General features: G+C 36.5%; 1 protein-coding gene across 2 annotated transcripts in view; it reads left to right on the forward strand.

Moving 5' to 3' along the window:
* The first annotated feature begins 1,959 nt into the window (after positions 1–1,959).
* TRMT11 (tRNA methyltransferase 11 homolog) overlaps positions 1,960–18,441 on the forward strand; it is a 50,492-nt gene continuing 34,010 nt past the window's right edge. The window contains exons 1-7 of one of the 2 annotated variants that reach the window (XM_006200026.4): positions 1,960–2,083; positions 8,315–8,380; positions 9,949–10,022; positions 13,149–13,230; positions 13,319–13,411; positions 13,639–13,773; positions 14,666–14,822. In XM_006200026.4, coding sequence (XP_006200088.1) covers positions 2,012–2,083; positions 8,315–8,380; positions 9,949–10,022; positions 13,149–13,230; positions 13,319–13,411; positions 13,639–13,773; positions 14,666–14,822 — 679 coding nt within the window. In that variant the 5' untranslated portion in view covers positions 1,960–2,011. Of the gene's footprint in view, positions 2,084–6,498; positions 6,574–8,314; positions 8,381–9,948; positions 10,023–13,148; positions 13,231–13,318; positions 13,412–13,638; positions 13,774–14,665; positions 14,823–18,441 lie in introns of those variants that run through there. The other variant, XM_072965832.1, reaches the window with a different exon arrangement.

Raw genomic sequence — 18,441 nt, forward strand, 5'->3', positions numbered from 1 at the left:
GTCATCTGTAGAAGTTGATATGCCCACACTTTCATTAAGTGCCCACTATGCTTTTTACTAAAATGAAGCTTATGCCTATTGTTTCATCAGTTTATGAGTCAGCTTTTATTTTAGCAATATAAATGCAAAAAACAGATCTGATTCAGCTTAAATAAACTTTATTAAGGTGGCTAAATATACTTTTGATTAAGGAGAATTAGATCCTTGTTGTATGATTAGTTATTTAAAGCCACCTGGGTAGAGATGGATCTACAATTAACAATCATCCATTAATTCAACCAATCTGAAGTCAAATATCTTTCAGATACATGTATTATATTTTCTACTGATATAAAATAGGAATCTCAAGCTTAAAAATTTCCCCCTTCCCTATCCATTCCTTTCAGTCTTCCCCATCTTTGTTAATGGCAACTGCAATCTTTCAGTTTCTCAGGCCAAAAATCTTGCAGTCATCCTTGACTCCTATCTCTCACACTTCATATCTAACACATTAGCAAACTCCATCAGCAGTATCTTCAGAATATATTCAGAGGTTGACCACTTCTCACTACTTACTAGTGCTGTCATCTTGGCCAAGTTCTCATCATCTCTTACCTAGATTATTACAGTTAGCCTCCACTTTCTCCCTGCTTTTGTCCTTGCCCACCCTACAGTCTATTCTCAGTGCATTTATACATTCAATAAACAGAACTTGTATGCCTGAGTGTTCTCTCAAGCTCATAGTTCCCAAACACTTTGCCCTCAGACAGACAAGAAAATTTTGGCACCAGGGTGTTGCCTTGAAGGGACCCCAAACAAAAATCAGTTAATTCCTTTCGCTGCTCAGAGTCTCTGCCTTTTTAGTCATCCTCTCCTGCCTTGAATATTACTAGAATCTCTTGACTGGGTTCCATGCCTCCATTTGCTTCCTTTCTAACACTGCCTCCATCAGAGTTCTTTCTAAGTTACTGACCTGATTATGCAATTTTCTTGCATATGAAAACCTCACCATCTACCCTCAAGATTATATATCAGCATTTTCAGCTTTATCTCGCAATTGTGCCCAATATGCCAGCCATTTTTACTATTTCAACTGAACTGAGCACACCTTAGAAAATCTGTTCACCTTTAAGGGCCAGTGTGAATAGTTATAAGCAACTTCCATCATTGTTTTAATATACAGTGGGCTGTTGACTGGTCAAGTGAGTCTAACAAACAATACAACTTAATTGGGTACAGCTGACCGTGTAAAACAAGACGGGGCGGGGGGCCCAGGAGTGGTGGGGATTGGGGCACCCACCCCTTGCAAAGACAAAGATCTGTGTATAACTTTACGGTCCTCCAATCTCTAACCCTGTAGTACTGTAGTACTATTCATTGGGGGGAAAAACAAAAAGTCCGCATGTAAGTGTACGCGGGACGTTCAAATCCCTGTTGTTCACGGGTCAAGAGAACTTACTCTGACGAGGACATTGTGAGGTACAGAATGAATCGTAAGAGATCTTCTTGGTCCTCAAGAGCTTATTCTAACTGGTTTACAAGGCATGTATTTTGAACAGTTATTGCAAAAATACTACAAGGATACCAAATGGTAAATGAGTGGTCCAGCTAAGTCAGTCCCCAAAGCCTGGAGTGGTGAGAGAAGTCTGCAACCCAAAAAGTAACATTTCAGCCCAGTTTTGGAGAACTAGGATTTGAAGGGTTTTAGGGAAATTTGGAAGTACATGCCAGGAGGAGGACCATTAGGAACTACGCTGTCTCACAGCAACCTGCCCTTGAACACAACGCAGCCCCTTACACCAGCTCTTGAGTCCACAAGAGACTCAACCATTAGGTACCTTGCAGCCAAGGCAGTCTCTCCTGGAGCGGCGAGGCTCAAACCCTGCAAGCGAGGACCCAACCTCAGGATAGCGTCGGACTCGCCCCGCTTCCGCTTCCGCCCCCTCCGGCGCTGCCTCAGCGGAAACGGTCCGTGGGGGAAGAAGGAGGGTGAGACACCGCGGGCCGCGCAGGCGCACTGTGGGCGGATACCATGGCGCTGCCGAGCTCTCTGAACAGGTATCTGCTGCTCATGGCACAGGAGCACCTGGAGTTCCGTCTGCCGGTGAGTCCGCAGGGCCCTCCCCCGCTTTCGGCGGGAGAGGACGGCGCGGTGGGGTTGGTATGCGGCTGGAGGCGACCTGCGCAAGCTGAGCACGCAGGGATCGGGGATCTGTGCTGTCGGGAACATCACGCGTTATCCCAGTCCCTCGGCCCCTGGGACGGGTCCAGGCTCGGCGGACGGTGTTTGAGAGAAGTCCCAGACAGCCTCTCTCAGCTGCTAAGCATTTTCATTCATTCCTCTGCCCTTGTGCCAGGTACTGGAGTTAGGCAGGTGAATATGGCCGGCCCTCTCCCTCCAGGTGCGCTTCGTCTAACGGAGAATAGAGACTACAGACAACTGCTCAGGGTAGTGTTTTAAGTGTCGAACGTGCGGGTCAGGTTTCGTGGGACTGGGAGTAGTGCTGGTGGCGGTGATGGGTGGTAGGGTTAGATGATGGAGAAGTTGGGGAAAATGTTTATTCATTCAAGAAACATTTTCAGAGTACCTGTAATAGAATGTGCTGGACGCTGGGGATATGACGATGACAAAAGTTTCTCTCTTCAAGGAGTTTACTGTTTAGGTTAAGGGGTGAGCCAGATGCATAAACATAGTATTATGAAATAAGTCTTGCTAAGTGCAGTGATAGATACGCAGGGAAATATCAGAGCTTATACAAGAGAAATCTCATCCACCTGAGGGGTGGGGGATTTTGGCCATTAGGATGGCTTTCAGGAGGGTATGAGTAGGAGTTAGCCAGGCCAAGGAGAGACATAAGTAAATTAGAATTACAAGCCAGTCATTATTACTGGATTCCAAAATATATAGCAAAGAATGACAAGAAGAGAGCAGGAGAGGAGGATAGGGTTCAGAAATGCAAAGCCTTAAGTACTCTGGGACTTGGAAGGGGACTTCACTGAAGAATTTTGAGGAACTGACACAATCAGATTGTGTTTTCTTTTTAATCACTTTGGCAGCAATGGATAGATTTGAGAGGAATGAGAAGTTAGGAGTATTAAGGGGAAGCGAGAAAAGGAGGACACAAAGAAGATAGGTAAGTGCCAGAATAGGAAGTGTGGGAGACCATGGAAAATCAAGAGGGTAAAGTTTTAGGATTTTGCTAGAGCTGTTGTGCAGTTTTATGGGGAGAAGCCAGGTTGCTGGACAATGAGGAAGGGTAAATAGACTGTTTTTAACATAAGAAGGGAAAGTAAGAAATTGGTTGACAGTTTGAGGGGGACCTAGAGTCGAGAGAGAATCCCCATCCCTTTTGGAGAAATGGCATGTTTGTAGGCTGAAGGGAAGGGGAAAATGGATATAAGTACACAGAGGGAGGTGTGGGCCTTTAATAGTAGGGGAGCGTGGGCAGAGGAGTGATGATGGGTGTGGGTAGCTGCTCCAAGGCCTGTTTTCTAGGTAATGAATGAGTCCAGGTTATTTCTTGAGAGATGGGGGGCCAAGCGGTTGAGTGGAGAAATCAAGAAAAATAGTAAAATTTGAAGTAATCATTGAGAGCAAAAGAAGGAGCTGACAAGCTAAACAACTGAGAAGAAAATTGTTCGAGGAATGCAAAAACCCAGCTGAGGGTGAAGATCATGTATTTGTAATTGTGCCAAGATTCTGTGATTTTCTTCAGTTGTGCTCAACTCACTGGCCTTAGGAGTTTTGAAGGAAGATTGAGGCATTGACTCAGGACTAATGTTTCGCTGGATGGGTGCATGGGCAAGATGGGGTGCGAGGGCATAAAGTTTCACAGAGGAAGTAATATTTTAATTAGATCTTAATAGATAAAGGAGATATTCTGGGGATGAAGAGGACTGGAAAGCCCACATCAGTGAGAAACAAAAGAAAGTGTAAAGGCACAGACGGATGGTGGATTATGGTGGTTTGGGGTGTGGGATGTGTGGGGAAAGAGGATGAAGTAGTGGGCAGTGAGGCTAGAGAGGTGGGTAGGATCTAAATCTTGGAGTGTTTTGAAACCATTAGAAGGAATTTGGATTTTATTTTAGATTTAATGGAGAGCCATTGATTTATTTTCCTTTTTTTTGCCAGGAAGTGACTTTTTTTTTTTTTTTTAATCAAGAAGTGACTAGCAATCGTTTGCGTTTTAGAAAGCTAATTCTGGAGTACCTGAGAAAGCATACCACAAGGAGGGCGAGTGCTATAGTCAGGCAATGCAATGAGAATGGAGCGGTTAGGCTGCAGTCTTAAAAACAGCATCCCTAGTACTTGGTGATTTTACCTGTTTCTTCCTACTTAAATTCTTCAGTCACTTAAACTCTTCATAGTTAATGTCTTTCCCGTGTAACTGCCCAAAAGTTCAATTCTATTTTATGTCTCCATTGCCCCAAGGCTGAAACTCTTTAGTCTGGCATTCAAGGCCCACCATTGCATGGTTCTGTCCTCTGTGCCCTCCCACCCCTTCCCCCAACACACCGTGCAGCCCAAATTGGCTCTCCATCATTCCCTGAATGATGCCCCTCTCCTTTGGGTCTTTTCTACCCCACTCTTCAATCTACTGATTTTATATAGTCAGTATTCATTTAGATTTACCCACATACTTATTTTAGGTTTATATTTTTACTTGATTCTTTTTCAAATGTGGAATTTCCTTTTTTAGTTTTTTATCCTCTGCCAAAACTTTTAATTTTGTCTTTTGTCCCGTTCAGCATAGAAACCACTGTTAACGTATGTGACTGGTAAAAGAGGTCCGACGTGTCTGTTTCTTTTGTGTATTTTTTGTCTTGTTTTTTTTTTCATATATGTGCTGGGTGTTTTTTAAATATATGCCAGATATATTTGAAAATTCATTTGAAAAAATAAATGAGGGCTAGGATGATGTAAATCCTCTTGAGGAAGATAGGAGCATTGACAATCTAGGATCACATGATCTCATCTCTGGGCATTAAGTTCTGTTTCTGTGCTGATTCGCACACACTGCTAATGTGTGTAGCTTTGGGGGATCCCAATCTAAACTGGGTGGTTTATCAAACTTCCTTTCCTTCCCATGGGTGGCCTCCATTTTTGTTCTTCTGGCTGCTTTAAGCTGTCAAAGGGCTATCCACTCTCACAGCTCCTTTTAGAATTGGTAAATGTCCCAGAGAGAGAGTGGCTGCACCTTGAAATTTCCATCCTGTCTGGATCATGGTTCAGAAATCCTTGTTACCTTTTTAGGCCTTTAGGCAGGAGTCAGGTTTTTCTCATTCTTCTCAACTGTAGGCTTAATCTGAATTACCACATTTGCTGGAAGTAAAAGTCCTCTCTCTGTACAGATTTTCTCTGTGTTTCAGGGCTTAAATGAATTTCCTTGAAACTTTTCTTCTAAAACTGAAGAAATCTTTATCTTCCTTTGTACTCTAGTGTAATACTTCCTGGCTTCTTTAGTAGTAATCACTATTTTACACCTTACGTTCAGTTACTAGGTTAAATGTTATGTTAGTTCTACTAGACCTTAAGCTCCCTCAGGATAAATATGTATTTATCTTTACATAGCTCAGTGCCTTGCACATATTAGTTGTTTTAATAAATATTGAATTGAGTGAAGTAGGATCCCTTCGAGGAAGGCTATTAAAAGGAGTCTACACTTTTGGATCCATCTATTGTATTAAAACTGCTAGGCAGGAAAGCTGTAATGAGTAGCTGCCTTTATGATTTAAAATGAGAGATTAAGAATGCAAGTGTGGTCTTTACCTCTGTGTGGTTAATCAGGACCAGTTTTAGCTTGCAGCTGCCTTAAAGGTGCCTGTACTAAAAGTAAAGTTCAGACACCTGGGTTTTATTGCTGGCTCTGAAGCAGACTAAATGGATGAAAAAGTGAGTGGCTAAAAGAACTGAAAAGCTCATGTGAGTTAATGCATCAGGTATGCCCCAGATTATGCCATATTTTTATACCTAATGTCTAGTACAAATTCTTTTGTTCTTAATGTGAAAGATTCTCAACTGGAAAGTGAATTTACTATATGATGAGTAAAAATCTTGTGTTTTGCTTTTCCAAAGTAGGTTGATGCAGTTTAATATGTGTTTTGTTTTTGAATTTGAAACTTGGGTTACCATATTTATTTTCACTTTTAAGTCATTGCTTAGATTTTGGGTAGTGGAGCTAATGCTATTCCATAAAACTTCTAATACTTCACTTTTTTTTTTTAAACTCTTAGCACTTTTGTGTTTTTATCTGTTCGTGATTTTTAACAGTGTATTCCAAGAGCAGCAAACTTTCATGTTTTAAACGTAAAGCTGATTTCATAATATGCTTTGATATAGCATAAACAGTAATCATTCTAGGCAGAGTAACTTAATCTATAACTTCATTTTTTCTTTTGAGTATTATAACTTTGTCAGTCTTGATTTCTTGAGTCACTGGACTTCAGGCCCACTGTTGTGGTCATCGTCATCTTGATTCTTTTAATAACAGCCTAGGTTCTTTGCTCATCTCTTTACAGATCTCCTTCCCTTGTGAGGTAGCTGATTCCTGTTTTTACAGATGAAGGAACTGAGAGTTGGAGGACATATAAAGGGTATATATCTTATATAAAGCCATGTAGTTGTGTGGTCTGACTTTGAGGTCCAGTGATGCTTCCTATTCAAATTTTTGTCACTCAGGTTGCAAAATGACTTTTGGACTACCTTCAGTGATTTACTGATAGTCTGTACTGATTCTAGGTCTGTCCACATGGTTCAACTGAATTCAGCACCTTCTAATACCAGGGATTAAAAGAACATGTGTTGTGTAGACAAAAGGAAAGACAGAAAAAGCACCAGTTGCTCCAGCCTCCCATTCTTCTTCTTCTTGAGCTGGAGGACTTCATGGTCTGAGTGTACTTTCTCTCATGGTGGCTGTGGCTCATGATGGATTGAGTGTTAAGGCTTCTTCCCCTGGCTGGGAGGAAAGGAGATTGTAGGCACCCTGCGATGTGGACACAAACCCCTCGTTAGGTTTCCTCTTCTGTGAGACCTACACAGGAGTGGCATTCTACCTGCTTTATATTATTTGAAGAGACAAAATTTGTTAGTAGTATAAATCATAAAATTTGTATAGTCATCTTGTATTTATCAATACAGAGTGATTACTTCATAGAGTATAATGCTATTTGAACAGATTTCAACTTTGTATGCCTGATGTTTTTAAAGTAGCTGTCGTGTTCTCTTGCTAGTTCTGTAAATTTATCCAGAAAGGAGTTTAACTTACTGTAACTTGTGCTTAATGAATCCACCGTGATACTTCCTAGTTACCCACTTTTCTTATTTTTAATGCAACATATGTTTATTCATCTGATTAACTGGGCAAGACAGCAGATTTAATCTATAAAGGGACCCTCTTCACTCTTGCCTGACATTTGGCAAAATTCTATTATTGGTCTTCTTTTAATCAATTAACACATCGCTAATGATTTTAGTTTTAGAAGAAGAATGGTTCCAAATGCAGCTTGTAAACAAATATATTAAGAATAATTTTCTGTGCTAGTAATCAAAGCCAAAATAAAAGTGCCATTTTTTCATCTATTTAACAAAAACTGTACAACATTTAGCTGAGCAGTAGGGAAGGCAAATTGATACCCTTGTATTATAATTTAGGATGGTCCTTTAAGAAAGTATTTTGGTCTTATATACTTTAAGGAAGTATAAAAATTTTCACATCCCTGGATATAGTAATACTACTTACTGCATCTATATCCTAAAGAAACAATCTAAAATATGGAAAAAGCCATATATTTATGAAAATGGGTATTTAGCCTTATTTTAAACTGCTAAAATTGAAAACCAACTAAATGTCCAACATAAAGTATATTGTTTCCTGCTGAAAAATATGCAATTCTGATGCCAAGGAGGAAAATGTTTATGATATTAATATTCAAAGGGCAGAAACGAGAATCTTAAGCATCATTACTAACGTGTTAATTTCTTTTCTGAACATTTTCAAGTCATCTGATTATTTTACTTTTACTGATCCATTATCAGATTTACTAATTTATAGTTTTTGTAATCTGCTTTTTCCTTTTCAAAATCAGGGCATTTTCTCAGTCTTTTGGCAACTCTTTTTTTTTTTTAATCAAAAATTTCTCAGAAATTACTTACTATGGTTGTTACTGTAAATTTTTTTCATAACCCAGAGTTGTGATTTGTCTGGTATCAACATTTAAATGCCTTAGGTAGACAGCCAACCCACTCTTTTTCTTTTTTATTGTATTATAACTATATCTCAGTAGACTTAAAGACCCCATATTAAACTGTATTCTCTCTCTAATATTTTTCATATAGGAAATAAAGTCTTTGCTTTCACTTTTCGGAGGTCAGTTCACCAGTAGTCAGGAGACTTATGGAAAGGTAAGTTGAATGTCTATTTTTCATTAGACAATATGTAGTATCCTTATGCATAGAACCTTGGATTTGAAGAGAAGAACTTAAAATCTTAAATTTATATTTTTATGGTTACTCTTGTCTGTTTCTAGGGGCAATTGAATAAAAAGGATATTGGAAAAATTTTCATTTTGGCAAGTTAGCTTTATTTTCAGTATTCACTTATTTTTAAATTTTAATTTGACAGTTATACCATAATTTGTATATGTCTTGTCATTAAAAAAGAGGCTGTCTTCTATTGATGAGGTATAATTATAATGTAACTGAATTTCAGGCTTGTATTGGTACTTATTTTAAACTGTGAAATTGTGCATGTGTGAGATTGTGAGTTTATAAGCTTTGTATTTTGTTATTGACAGTTTATCAGTGTATATTAGAAAAGTTTGGGAAGTAGAAAAGAAAAAAATCATTCACAATTCTTCTCCCTTGACATGACTTATAATTTGGGGACACTACCTTCTAGTCCTTTTTCATATACTTTTTTCCCTCAGTTGTAATGCTATTAATGAACAACTGCATTTTTCATTTGATAGCTTTAATATAGGCATGTGTTAGTACACAGCCTTTATCACAATATTTTCCATCTATTAGCTCTACAGTAATTTAATTATTTCATTTCATTCAGGTTGCTTTTAGATTTTCCCTGATAAAAATAATACTAAGATGACCATCTTTTTTCCTGTTTGGATTGTTTTGAATTTTTCTGCAGGGTAGTATAAATATGGGAATAAAGACTAGGTGTTGCAGGGAGGATTTCTTGCAAAAGATGAGAGAACTTAAGTTGAAAGACCCCTCGTGTTGGACTTACACTTCTGATGACTTTCACGTATTGGGGGAGGAGGAAAAGAGGGAGAGTGTAGATACAATTGGGTGAGGGTGATGACTGAGGTTACAGTCTTGCTGCATTTTGCTGTTTTCTGGCAAGGGGATATCTATCTGGGTGGAGCTTAAAAGTACCTATAATCTTGAGTATTGAAATACCCCGATGCACTTGGAACTTTTTTCCTTAGATAAAATAATAAAAATAAGTGGTAACTTAATAATATACTTTATAATTTTCCATCACAAAGATACCCTCTCCCACCCTTCAGGTGACCGCAGCTACCTAGAAAAAAAGGGATCTTTCAAAGAAATACATTACTTAGTAGTTAAAGATAAAATAGGTGTGTTAAAAGAAATTATTAGCAACAGTAAAAAAAATTCTGAGATTGTGATTTGTGTTAATTCATTTGGTCAAACTACATAAGAGCAGATACAAATTTAACCTTAAGTTTAAATAACTTTAATTTTGCTGGTATTTTTGTTTATACAGTCACTTATAAAAGTGTTCTGACATTGTACTGTATTATCCTAACAGGTTACTGATTAAAATAATTTACTTTTTTACTATTGGAGCAGTTTTTTTTTGGTTAGAGTCAGATCAGGTATTCTTACATAAAAGTAGCAAGTAGCAATCTCTCCTTATTGATTTCTTAAATGGAAGCACATGAGGCCATAAAACCACTCACTAAGTTGTATATTCTTATTTCTTTCAGTCTCCTTTTTGGATTCTTAGCATTCCCTCTGAAGATATTGCCAGGAACTTAATGAAACGAACAGTGTGTGCCAAGTAAGAGAAACTTACAGTGTTCTCCTGCATGAGTGTACACTGTATTTCTCATAACTACTCTGTCCTGCTTTTTGCTGTATTGGCAGCAGTAGAAGGGATGAATTGATTGTTGTGGGGTCCTCAGTTTAGCTTGTAGTTACATGTATTTGCCACTGGATGGTAGTGGGCGAACAGAGATTTGTCTGCTGAACCTGAGGATGAAGAAATCTCAGTGGTGAAATGCAGAAACATTTGTTTTAGAATAATTTTTTTTAACTTCTATATTAAGCAAGCATATGGCATAAGATGTAAATGCTATGTTATTACATAGGATAAATGTCACATTTAATTATAACCAAAGTATTGGAAAACCTAAAAATGTTTTTCTTAAAGATGGTTTTTAGTTGGATGAACAGATTTGTGAAGTGTAAGTGACAAAAAGAAAATGAAGACTACCATGAAATATGCTTTACTGTTTAATTTGTTAGAGGAATTCATATTATCATATCTTGATAAGGATTAATACAGTGATGTCATTATTGTTTATCCTACCTGAGTCTTTTCTAGATTTTATCATTGGTAATGTTCTTTTTTCCTTTTTTTAATTTTTCATTATTGGAAAATTCTATCTTTGGGTTTGAAAATTAAACTGAATTTTCAATTAGCATCTTAAAATTAAACAACTTATGTTATCCTTGAGTTGCTTTTTCTTCCCTCTTGAACATTTTGGCAGATTTCTGAAAATTTCCTTTGCTTAGAAATTATAATATTTAATAATGTAGTGCAAATAAAAATTTACATATATCTAGTTTTATTAACATGGTTAGCAGTGATTTATAGCATAATATGTAATTGCTTTATTATTGAATAGACTTCAACCCTGTTATTAAATTTATCCTATTGAAAACTAATTGCAATGCTAAATGTAATCTCTTTAACTGAAGCTGGTTAATGGGTCTTACTTATTCAATAAAAATGACTGGAAAATGGAAACAGAACTAAAAGTATATCCTTTAAATAATCATAGCTTACATTAGCATATTAAAATGTATGGCTCTAAGAGGTGTTTGAATTCCAAAGATAAGGCTTTAAAATAACTACTTGAGGACCAGAACTTGTACACTTCTTTCAAAGCTCATGTCTTCAGATGCATATGTTTGATTATTGGTACAATAAATATTTACCTAATAATTGTGTAACATTATTAATAATTTCCTTGGCTGCTTTTTATTCTCTGTATATTTTGTGTAGCTGAGGTTATACCTCAAGTGGTCACTCAGTAAGAGTATATTGCTGGGAGCCCTTTTCTCTATAAATTTAATTGAAAAGGGGGGATTCATTTACAGAGGATAAAATTCACAATCCTAATTGTAGCATTAACTGTTCTGGAACTGAAAATAGACTTTTAGAAGTGTATATTCAAAACTGACTTAAATTCAGGTTTGTTTGTTTTTTTGTGGTAGAATTGATTTTGTTTAAACTTACTTTTAGCATGGACTATTTTCAGCATATCATAAAGAGCAAAAAGTATATCAAAGACCCACATACCGACCTTGTTAGATCTCAACGTTTTAAGATATTTGCCATAGCTTTTTTTTTTTTTTTAAAGAAATAAGCTATTAGAGAAACCAGCAGTTCTCCCTGTGTACCTTTCCCAATTCTACCACCCTCCTTCCTGCAGAGGATAGTTTCTTAAAAGCATTTTTATTTGTCAGATAGTTTTCATTATTACTGCTATAATTAGTGAAATATTTTAGATCATCACTGACATATTAATAAGTTGACATCTATTCTTATTTATATAGCACCCATGAGAAATGTGACAATCCATACAAACTTTATAATCTCTCAAACAGGGATCATAAAAGTGTAGTCATATATATGAAAACTGTATACTCTGAAAATCTAAATCATAAAAGGTATTACTCTTATGTTCCAATTATAACTGAAGCTTATGATGTCATATGTCTAATATTTTTATCTTGACCATTTAAATATAAATTTGTTAATATATTGTATAAACACTTCCTGAAAAAGAGGATATGTTCACTGATTCTGGGTTATCACTGTAAGCATTAGTTCCTGTGTTACTACTGCATAATAGTTAGGGATAATTAGTGATTTATGGAATTGTCTGTGCCTTTCCTGAGTGCCCTGGCATTCCTGTCTTTTTGCATTTTCATCTCTGAGAAGCAGTGCGTGGATTCTGGAGTCAGATGGATAAGGCTTGAATCCTATCTCCACCGACGGCTGTATGACCTGAGAGAATTATTTACTCCTTCTACCTCAGTTTCCTCAAGGATGATGATACTATCAGCTGCTTTATAGGATTCCTATGAGGAGAATAAGTGAATTAAAAATATAAGTGGCCTTAAAACAGTCCCTGGTACTTGGAGTTACATTAAGTGGTAGCTCTTACTTAACTGAGCAGTATTACTGTAGAGGCCCCTTTTCTATAAATTCAATACAAGGGAAAGGAATTCATTTTCAGAGATAATATCCTTAATCCTAATGGCAGCATTGTTTACAATTATAAAGTTGTTGAATTTAGATGTGTAAAACTGTGCTCATATATAGATCGAGTCCTAGTACTAGTTCTAAGAATTGTTTAATTGACTGTGATGAAACATTGCCTAATTTTTTGTGTCCCTTGAAATAGATGAAAGCTTGAGATTTTTTCATAATAAGAATTTTGCTTTTGTAATAGTTATAAAAGTAACTATTAATAAATGTTATTAAATAACGGTTAAATAATAATAGCAACATTTTTATCTGGTGACTTTTCCTTTTGTTTTATGCAGAATACCTTGGGAAAAATTGAATTTCTTGCAGCTCTATACCTGTTTCACTAAAATAATTGATTCCACCACATCATTTGTGTTCTAGTATAAAAATAAGATAAACTTTGAAAAATCTTGACTTACGATAAATTTCACTCCTATGTAAAGTTCAGCTTTTATCTGTAATTTAAACTTAAGCTATACTTGTTTCTAGGATACATATTTCTCATTTATAGTTTAGAAAACCTAGGCAATAAAGTTGTTTTAGTGGAGCAAGCATAAAGAACCAGTGAAATAATTGTTACATATTACTTACTGTATGAACTAATTTCTTTACTGAGGTTGGTACCAACCATTTATTTCCTAGATCTATATTTGAACTATGGGGTCATGGAAAATCTCCAGAGGAGCTGTACAGTTCTCTTAAAAACTACCCTGTGGAGAAGATGGTGCGTAGTGAAATGTGGTTTTATATAAGCATATCTGTAGATACTGTAGAATTACTAAGCTTAAAGAATTTATCTGTTTTTGTTTTAGGTTCCATTTCTACATTCAGATTCTACATATAAAATAAAGATTCACACATTTAATAAAACATTGACACAAGAAGAAAAAGTCAAACGAATAGATGTAAGTGAATTTACAAAAACCAAAAACCTATGGGATTAATGTAGTCTAGCCATTGTTAGTATATAATAGTCTACTAAGTGATTCTTTTGTACTACGTTCTATACTATGTACTTGTCATGTTTTGTCTTATTTAATGCTGATACCAGACTTACAGGGTAGGTGTTATTATATAAGCACTATTTTTCCTTTAAAATTACTGTAGGATGTTAGAATTACTTTTTTTTTAGGCCCTTGAATTTCTGCCATTTGAAGGAAAAGTGAATTTAAAGAAGCCACAACATATATTCTCTGTTTTGGAGGATTATGGTTTGGACCCAAATCACATCCCTGAGAACCCACATAATATTTATTTTGGTAGATGGGTAAGTAATTTTTTTTTTTTTACCTATTTCAATTTGTTTCCTTAAAAGCTAAATGTTAGCCTCTGTATTTGACTCTTTATATGTAAAACTTTAAAGGAGCTAAAGAGTCAGGACTACTGTATGAATAAAAATCAGTGTGAAAATACGTGGTTATGTGTTTTGCTTGTTTTTCGGGAAGTTCTGATGAAATGCAACAGAATTGCTATATATGGGGCCTAGGTAGCAGGTGGTGTGCCTGGAAACCTTAACACAAGACTTGTCAGAAAATGTGAACTGCTTTTTTAATAAAGCGGAGAAAAGGCAGAGTGCTGTGACGCTCAGGGTTCTCAGTTGCGGAGCTCTCCGATCTAGTTTTCCGTCCTAAAAAGAAGTGAAGTTACTGCAGAGCTGTTCTGCCCACTTCCCCGAGGCAGTCAGTGGGCAAGTGGAAGCTGGGGCTTATGTTACTCAATATTGTTATTTAGGAGAAAAAAAAGAGATAGCTAAAGTTTACTCACCACCAACCCCTGGAATAATTGCATTTAAATTCAATTCAGATTTGCTTTGAAAGCAAAAGTAGATGGGAACACACTAAGAAATAAAAAATATTTGTCCATAACTGCCTTCACTTCTTTTTAATTGAAGTATAGTTGATCTCAATGTTGTGTTAATTTCCGGTGTGTAGCAAAGTGATTAAGTTGTACATATACGTGTTTTTTTTTCAGATTCTTTTCCATTGTAAGTTATTACAAGATATTTAACGTAGTTCCCTATGTTCCCTCAGTCACATTTTTATGAAGCAGTTATAAGTGGAAAGAAGTTCTTATCAAGATACTGTGGTTTTATTATATGAATGATTATCTTAAATCTGTTCTGTACAGTTATACTCACTTGAAAAATCTCTCTGATCTAGATTGCAGATGGACAGAGAGATCTCATTGAGTCATACAGTGTCAAAAAGAGACACTTTATTGGAAATACAAGCATGGATGCTGGTTTATCATTCATCATGGCCAACCATGGAAAAGTGAAAGAAAATGATATTGTGTTTGATCCATTTGTTGGAACAGGTATTTTTATTGTTAAACTAGTGTAGAGATGCTGCTTGTTTGTGTTAGTCAAGGTCATAGTAATATTTTTGCTAAAATGTTAAATAGACAGAATAATCTTTCAGTTATCCTTACATCATGGCTAAGAGACAACCACATATTTGTGAAATAGCCAGTATTTAACACTTTTGCCACTTCAAAGATAATGCTGAAAGAGTTTGGTGGGGTTTTTTTCCCCCTGAGTAAACCGCTGAGGGGAACATAACCATACATTGTAGAAATATTGCAAAGCTATATAGTTTATTTAAATAGGAAAACTCTTGGGGGGAAGAAAGACTTGAGTGACAAAATTTTTAACTGTGTTTATCTTTTTCTTTTGTTTGGGGGGGCAGTGGAAATATTTACTTATTTGTTATCATTATTATTTTTTATTTAACAGAGGTACTGGGGATCGAACCCATGACCTTGTGTATGCTAAACATGCACACTGCCACTGAGCTATACCCTCCCCCGAAAAATATGTTTCTGTTTTAAAGTGAATAATTATATACTCACATAGAGAAAAGTGGTTAAAGTGCCTTACCTTTCATTTGGTTTGTGGAGGTTCACATGTAGGTGTGAAAATAAGAAAAGTGAGTAAGTGTCAGTGGGCTGCTGAGGCCACGGCTTGGGTTCTCTACACACTTGACTGGATGTCCTCATAATTAACTTTTGTGGAAGTCCTAAGATTCCAGGTTTATTTCATCTGACTCTGAAGGCATTTTCCTGCTTCAACCCATTTTTCTCTGTCTTGTCTGTACTTAGGGAGTACTCACATTTAGGTTTGTCTGGCTAAATTTATTGTGATTCAGATTGTGTAGGAATAGATTATGCGTGGTTGGAGTTTCTCCCTGTGTCGTCTCTCCCTTCAGAAGGTCATCAGGAACTCCCTTAGCAGTGATGATACAGTAGCTACCATCTGTATACTGTCGTTAAACAGTAAACATGTCAGGTACTAGCTGTGCACTCTGATGTTACTATGTAATTTAATTCTTATGACAACTAAAATGGAGATACTTTTAAAGATCTTTGAGGCAATTATGGCGCAGAAAGTGGTTAAGTGACTTGATCAAGGTTGTACAGTGTATAAATTTCATGAGATTCACACTCAAGCAGTCTCACTCCAGAGCTCTTGCTCTTGACTGCCCTAGAGTGGCCTCTCTCTGCGTTAGGATCTGCCAGCCAGCTTTTACACCGTAAACTAACTTGAGGAATACAATCATGTGTCATTAGGAGGAAATAGATTCAAGGTCAAGAGATTTTTAACTGATGGAATAATTTCCTGTGTTGAGTTAACCCACTAGTAAATCTCTCTTCTCCCATTCCACCTTGTCTTCTTATATCCCACCCCCAACATAGTGCCTATTCCTTTCTTTCCTATTCTCATTTATCCTAAGTGCCTTCTGACTTTTTGAACTTTTACAAGAAATAATACCAAACTTACAGAAAAGTTACAAGAAAAAAAATAGAATAATGAACACCTACATATCCTTGATCCAGATTAGACTGTTATTAATTTGGCTCCATTTGCTTTATCATTTGTTTCCTCTTTGTGTTTATATACACAATATTTTTTTCTATACTGTTTGAAAGTAACGTGTATCCATCATGTCCCTTTACCTCTTAAATACTTCAATATATATTTCTAAAGAATAAGACATAACCACAGTATAGTTTTCAATGTTAGGAAATGCACTATTAACACAATACTTTAGTGTTTGATTCCACTTTTGTCAATTGACCCACTAATGTCTTTTATACCATCTTTTTTCCTTTCCAGTCTAGCATTAGGTATTGTATTTTGTGGTCAATATTTCTTTGATCCCTTGATAAGGAATATTTCTAAAGCCTTACTCTTTCTTTTATGGAATTTGTAATTTTGAAGAATACTATTCCTCTTCTCTTTGTTTTTTAATCCAGAATGTTCCTTATTTTGGGTCATTTGATGTTTCCTCATGATTAAATTCAGGTCATACATTCCTGGCTAGTCCACTACATCAGTGATTTTGTGTCCTTCTCAGGGCATCTACATGATGACTGTCTTCCCCTCATTGATAGTGTTAATTTTGATCAGCTGGTTAAGCTGGTGTTCAACTTTTTTCCACTGTATGATTACTAATTTTTTTCCCTTGCAGTCAATAGGCAGTCTGTGCGGAGACACACTAAGACCATGTAAATATTCTGTTCTGCACGTCTAAATCACCCCTCACCCCTGTCAAGTTGTCAGGTTTGCCAAACATTGACAATTCTTGCCTAAATCAGTCTTGACTTTGATGGTTTCAAAGGGACGGTTTTCCATCTCCAGCACTCCCTCCATATTTACCACTTGACACATTCTATTGTAAGCAAGAGCCCTTTCTTTTCTCTTACATATTCATTATTAATATGAACTAGTGGTTTCCCCCTTTTTTTCCCCTAGTGGTCTATAATTCATTTTTTTTCCTTAATAATTTTGTTGTTCAAATTGCCCTGGATTTGCCAAGTGAGATCGCTTTCATGTAGGATGTCTTTGTGACGTTCTTATCATCTTTTTTTGTGTGTGTAAGCACTTCCCTGCTTTTTCACTCGTCTCCTACCTCTCCAAACCCTGGAGTCAGTCACTTCTCCAAGGATCCCTTGCTTCTGTTAGTGGGGAATAGTACTAGAGAATAAGATCTGAGTGCTTTTGTTGGTACCTTTGTTTCTAGACTCTTTGAGCAGACAAGCTAGGAAATGTGTATGTGTATATATACAATATGCATATAAATGTGTGCAAATACACATGCACATATTCCTGCATACATACATGCCGTGTGCACATAACCACACATACACATATTTTAGAAATAGTGAGTTTCCGCATATACTACAAATTCTAGTCTATCCCTACAGATTTCTTTCTTGCCTACCCACACCCATTCCATATTTACTTGTACCTCCATCCATAGTGAGAACCCTAAGTTCTGAATCCTGGTCCCTGTCAACATCAACACATTTTTTTTGCTCATTCCCGCAATACATCTAAAATAGTGTCAAAATTGCTTTGCCCATGCCACTAAAAATATCCTATTAGAAAGATATGTTTTCAGAATATGTATTCTGTTCTCTACCCCACCAAAGAGGCAGTGAGGTCAAACATTGTGCTTTCTTCTTTTTCCTCTTCATTTAAACTTCAGCTGAATTCATTCTTTCCAGTTTGCCATCAATTTTAGATTTTTACTCCTCCAATCCTCGTTGGTTTACTTTTGTTTTTAAATGTGTAGCAGATTAATTTACTTCCGAAAATCAGAGCACAGAGGAAGGTGTCCTCAGGGGAAGGGTCGCTGTCTTCCATGTTCCTTACATTCTACTATCCCCACCCTTGTAGGTAACCAGCTCCTTTATTTTCTAATTGACTCTTCATGTGGTGGATGTTTTTTGTTTTTTGTAATGATACCCCAGCATATATATATTTTCTTATTTCCACTTCTTTCTTACACAAAAGGTGGCTGTTAACTTTGCTTTTGTCACCTAACAGTATTTCCTGGAAATCACTTCCTTTTAGTTCAGAGATTGCCTTCATTCTTTTTTATAGTTGTACCCTATCGGCGTATATACTTAACAATCTCCTGTGCTTGGATAC

Source organism: Vicugna pacos, chromosome 8 (genome assembly GCF_048564905.1).
Source record: "Vicugna pacos chromosome 8, VicPac4, whole genome shotgun sequence".
In the NCBI taxonomy this organism is placed as follows: domain Eukaryota; kingdom Metazoa; phylum Chordata; class Mammalia; order Artiodactyla; family Camelidae; genus Vicugna; species Vicugna pacos.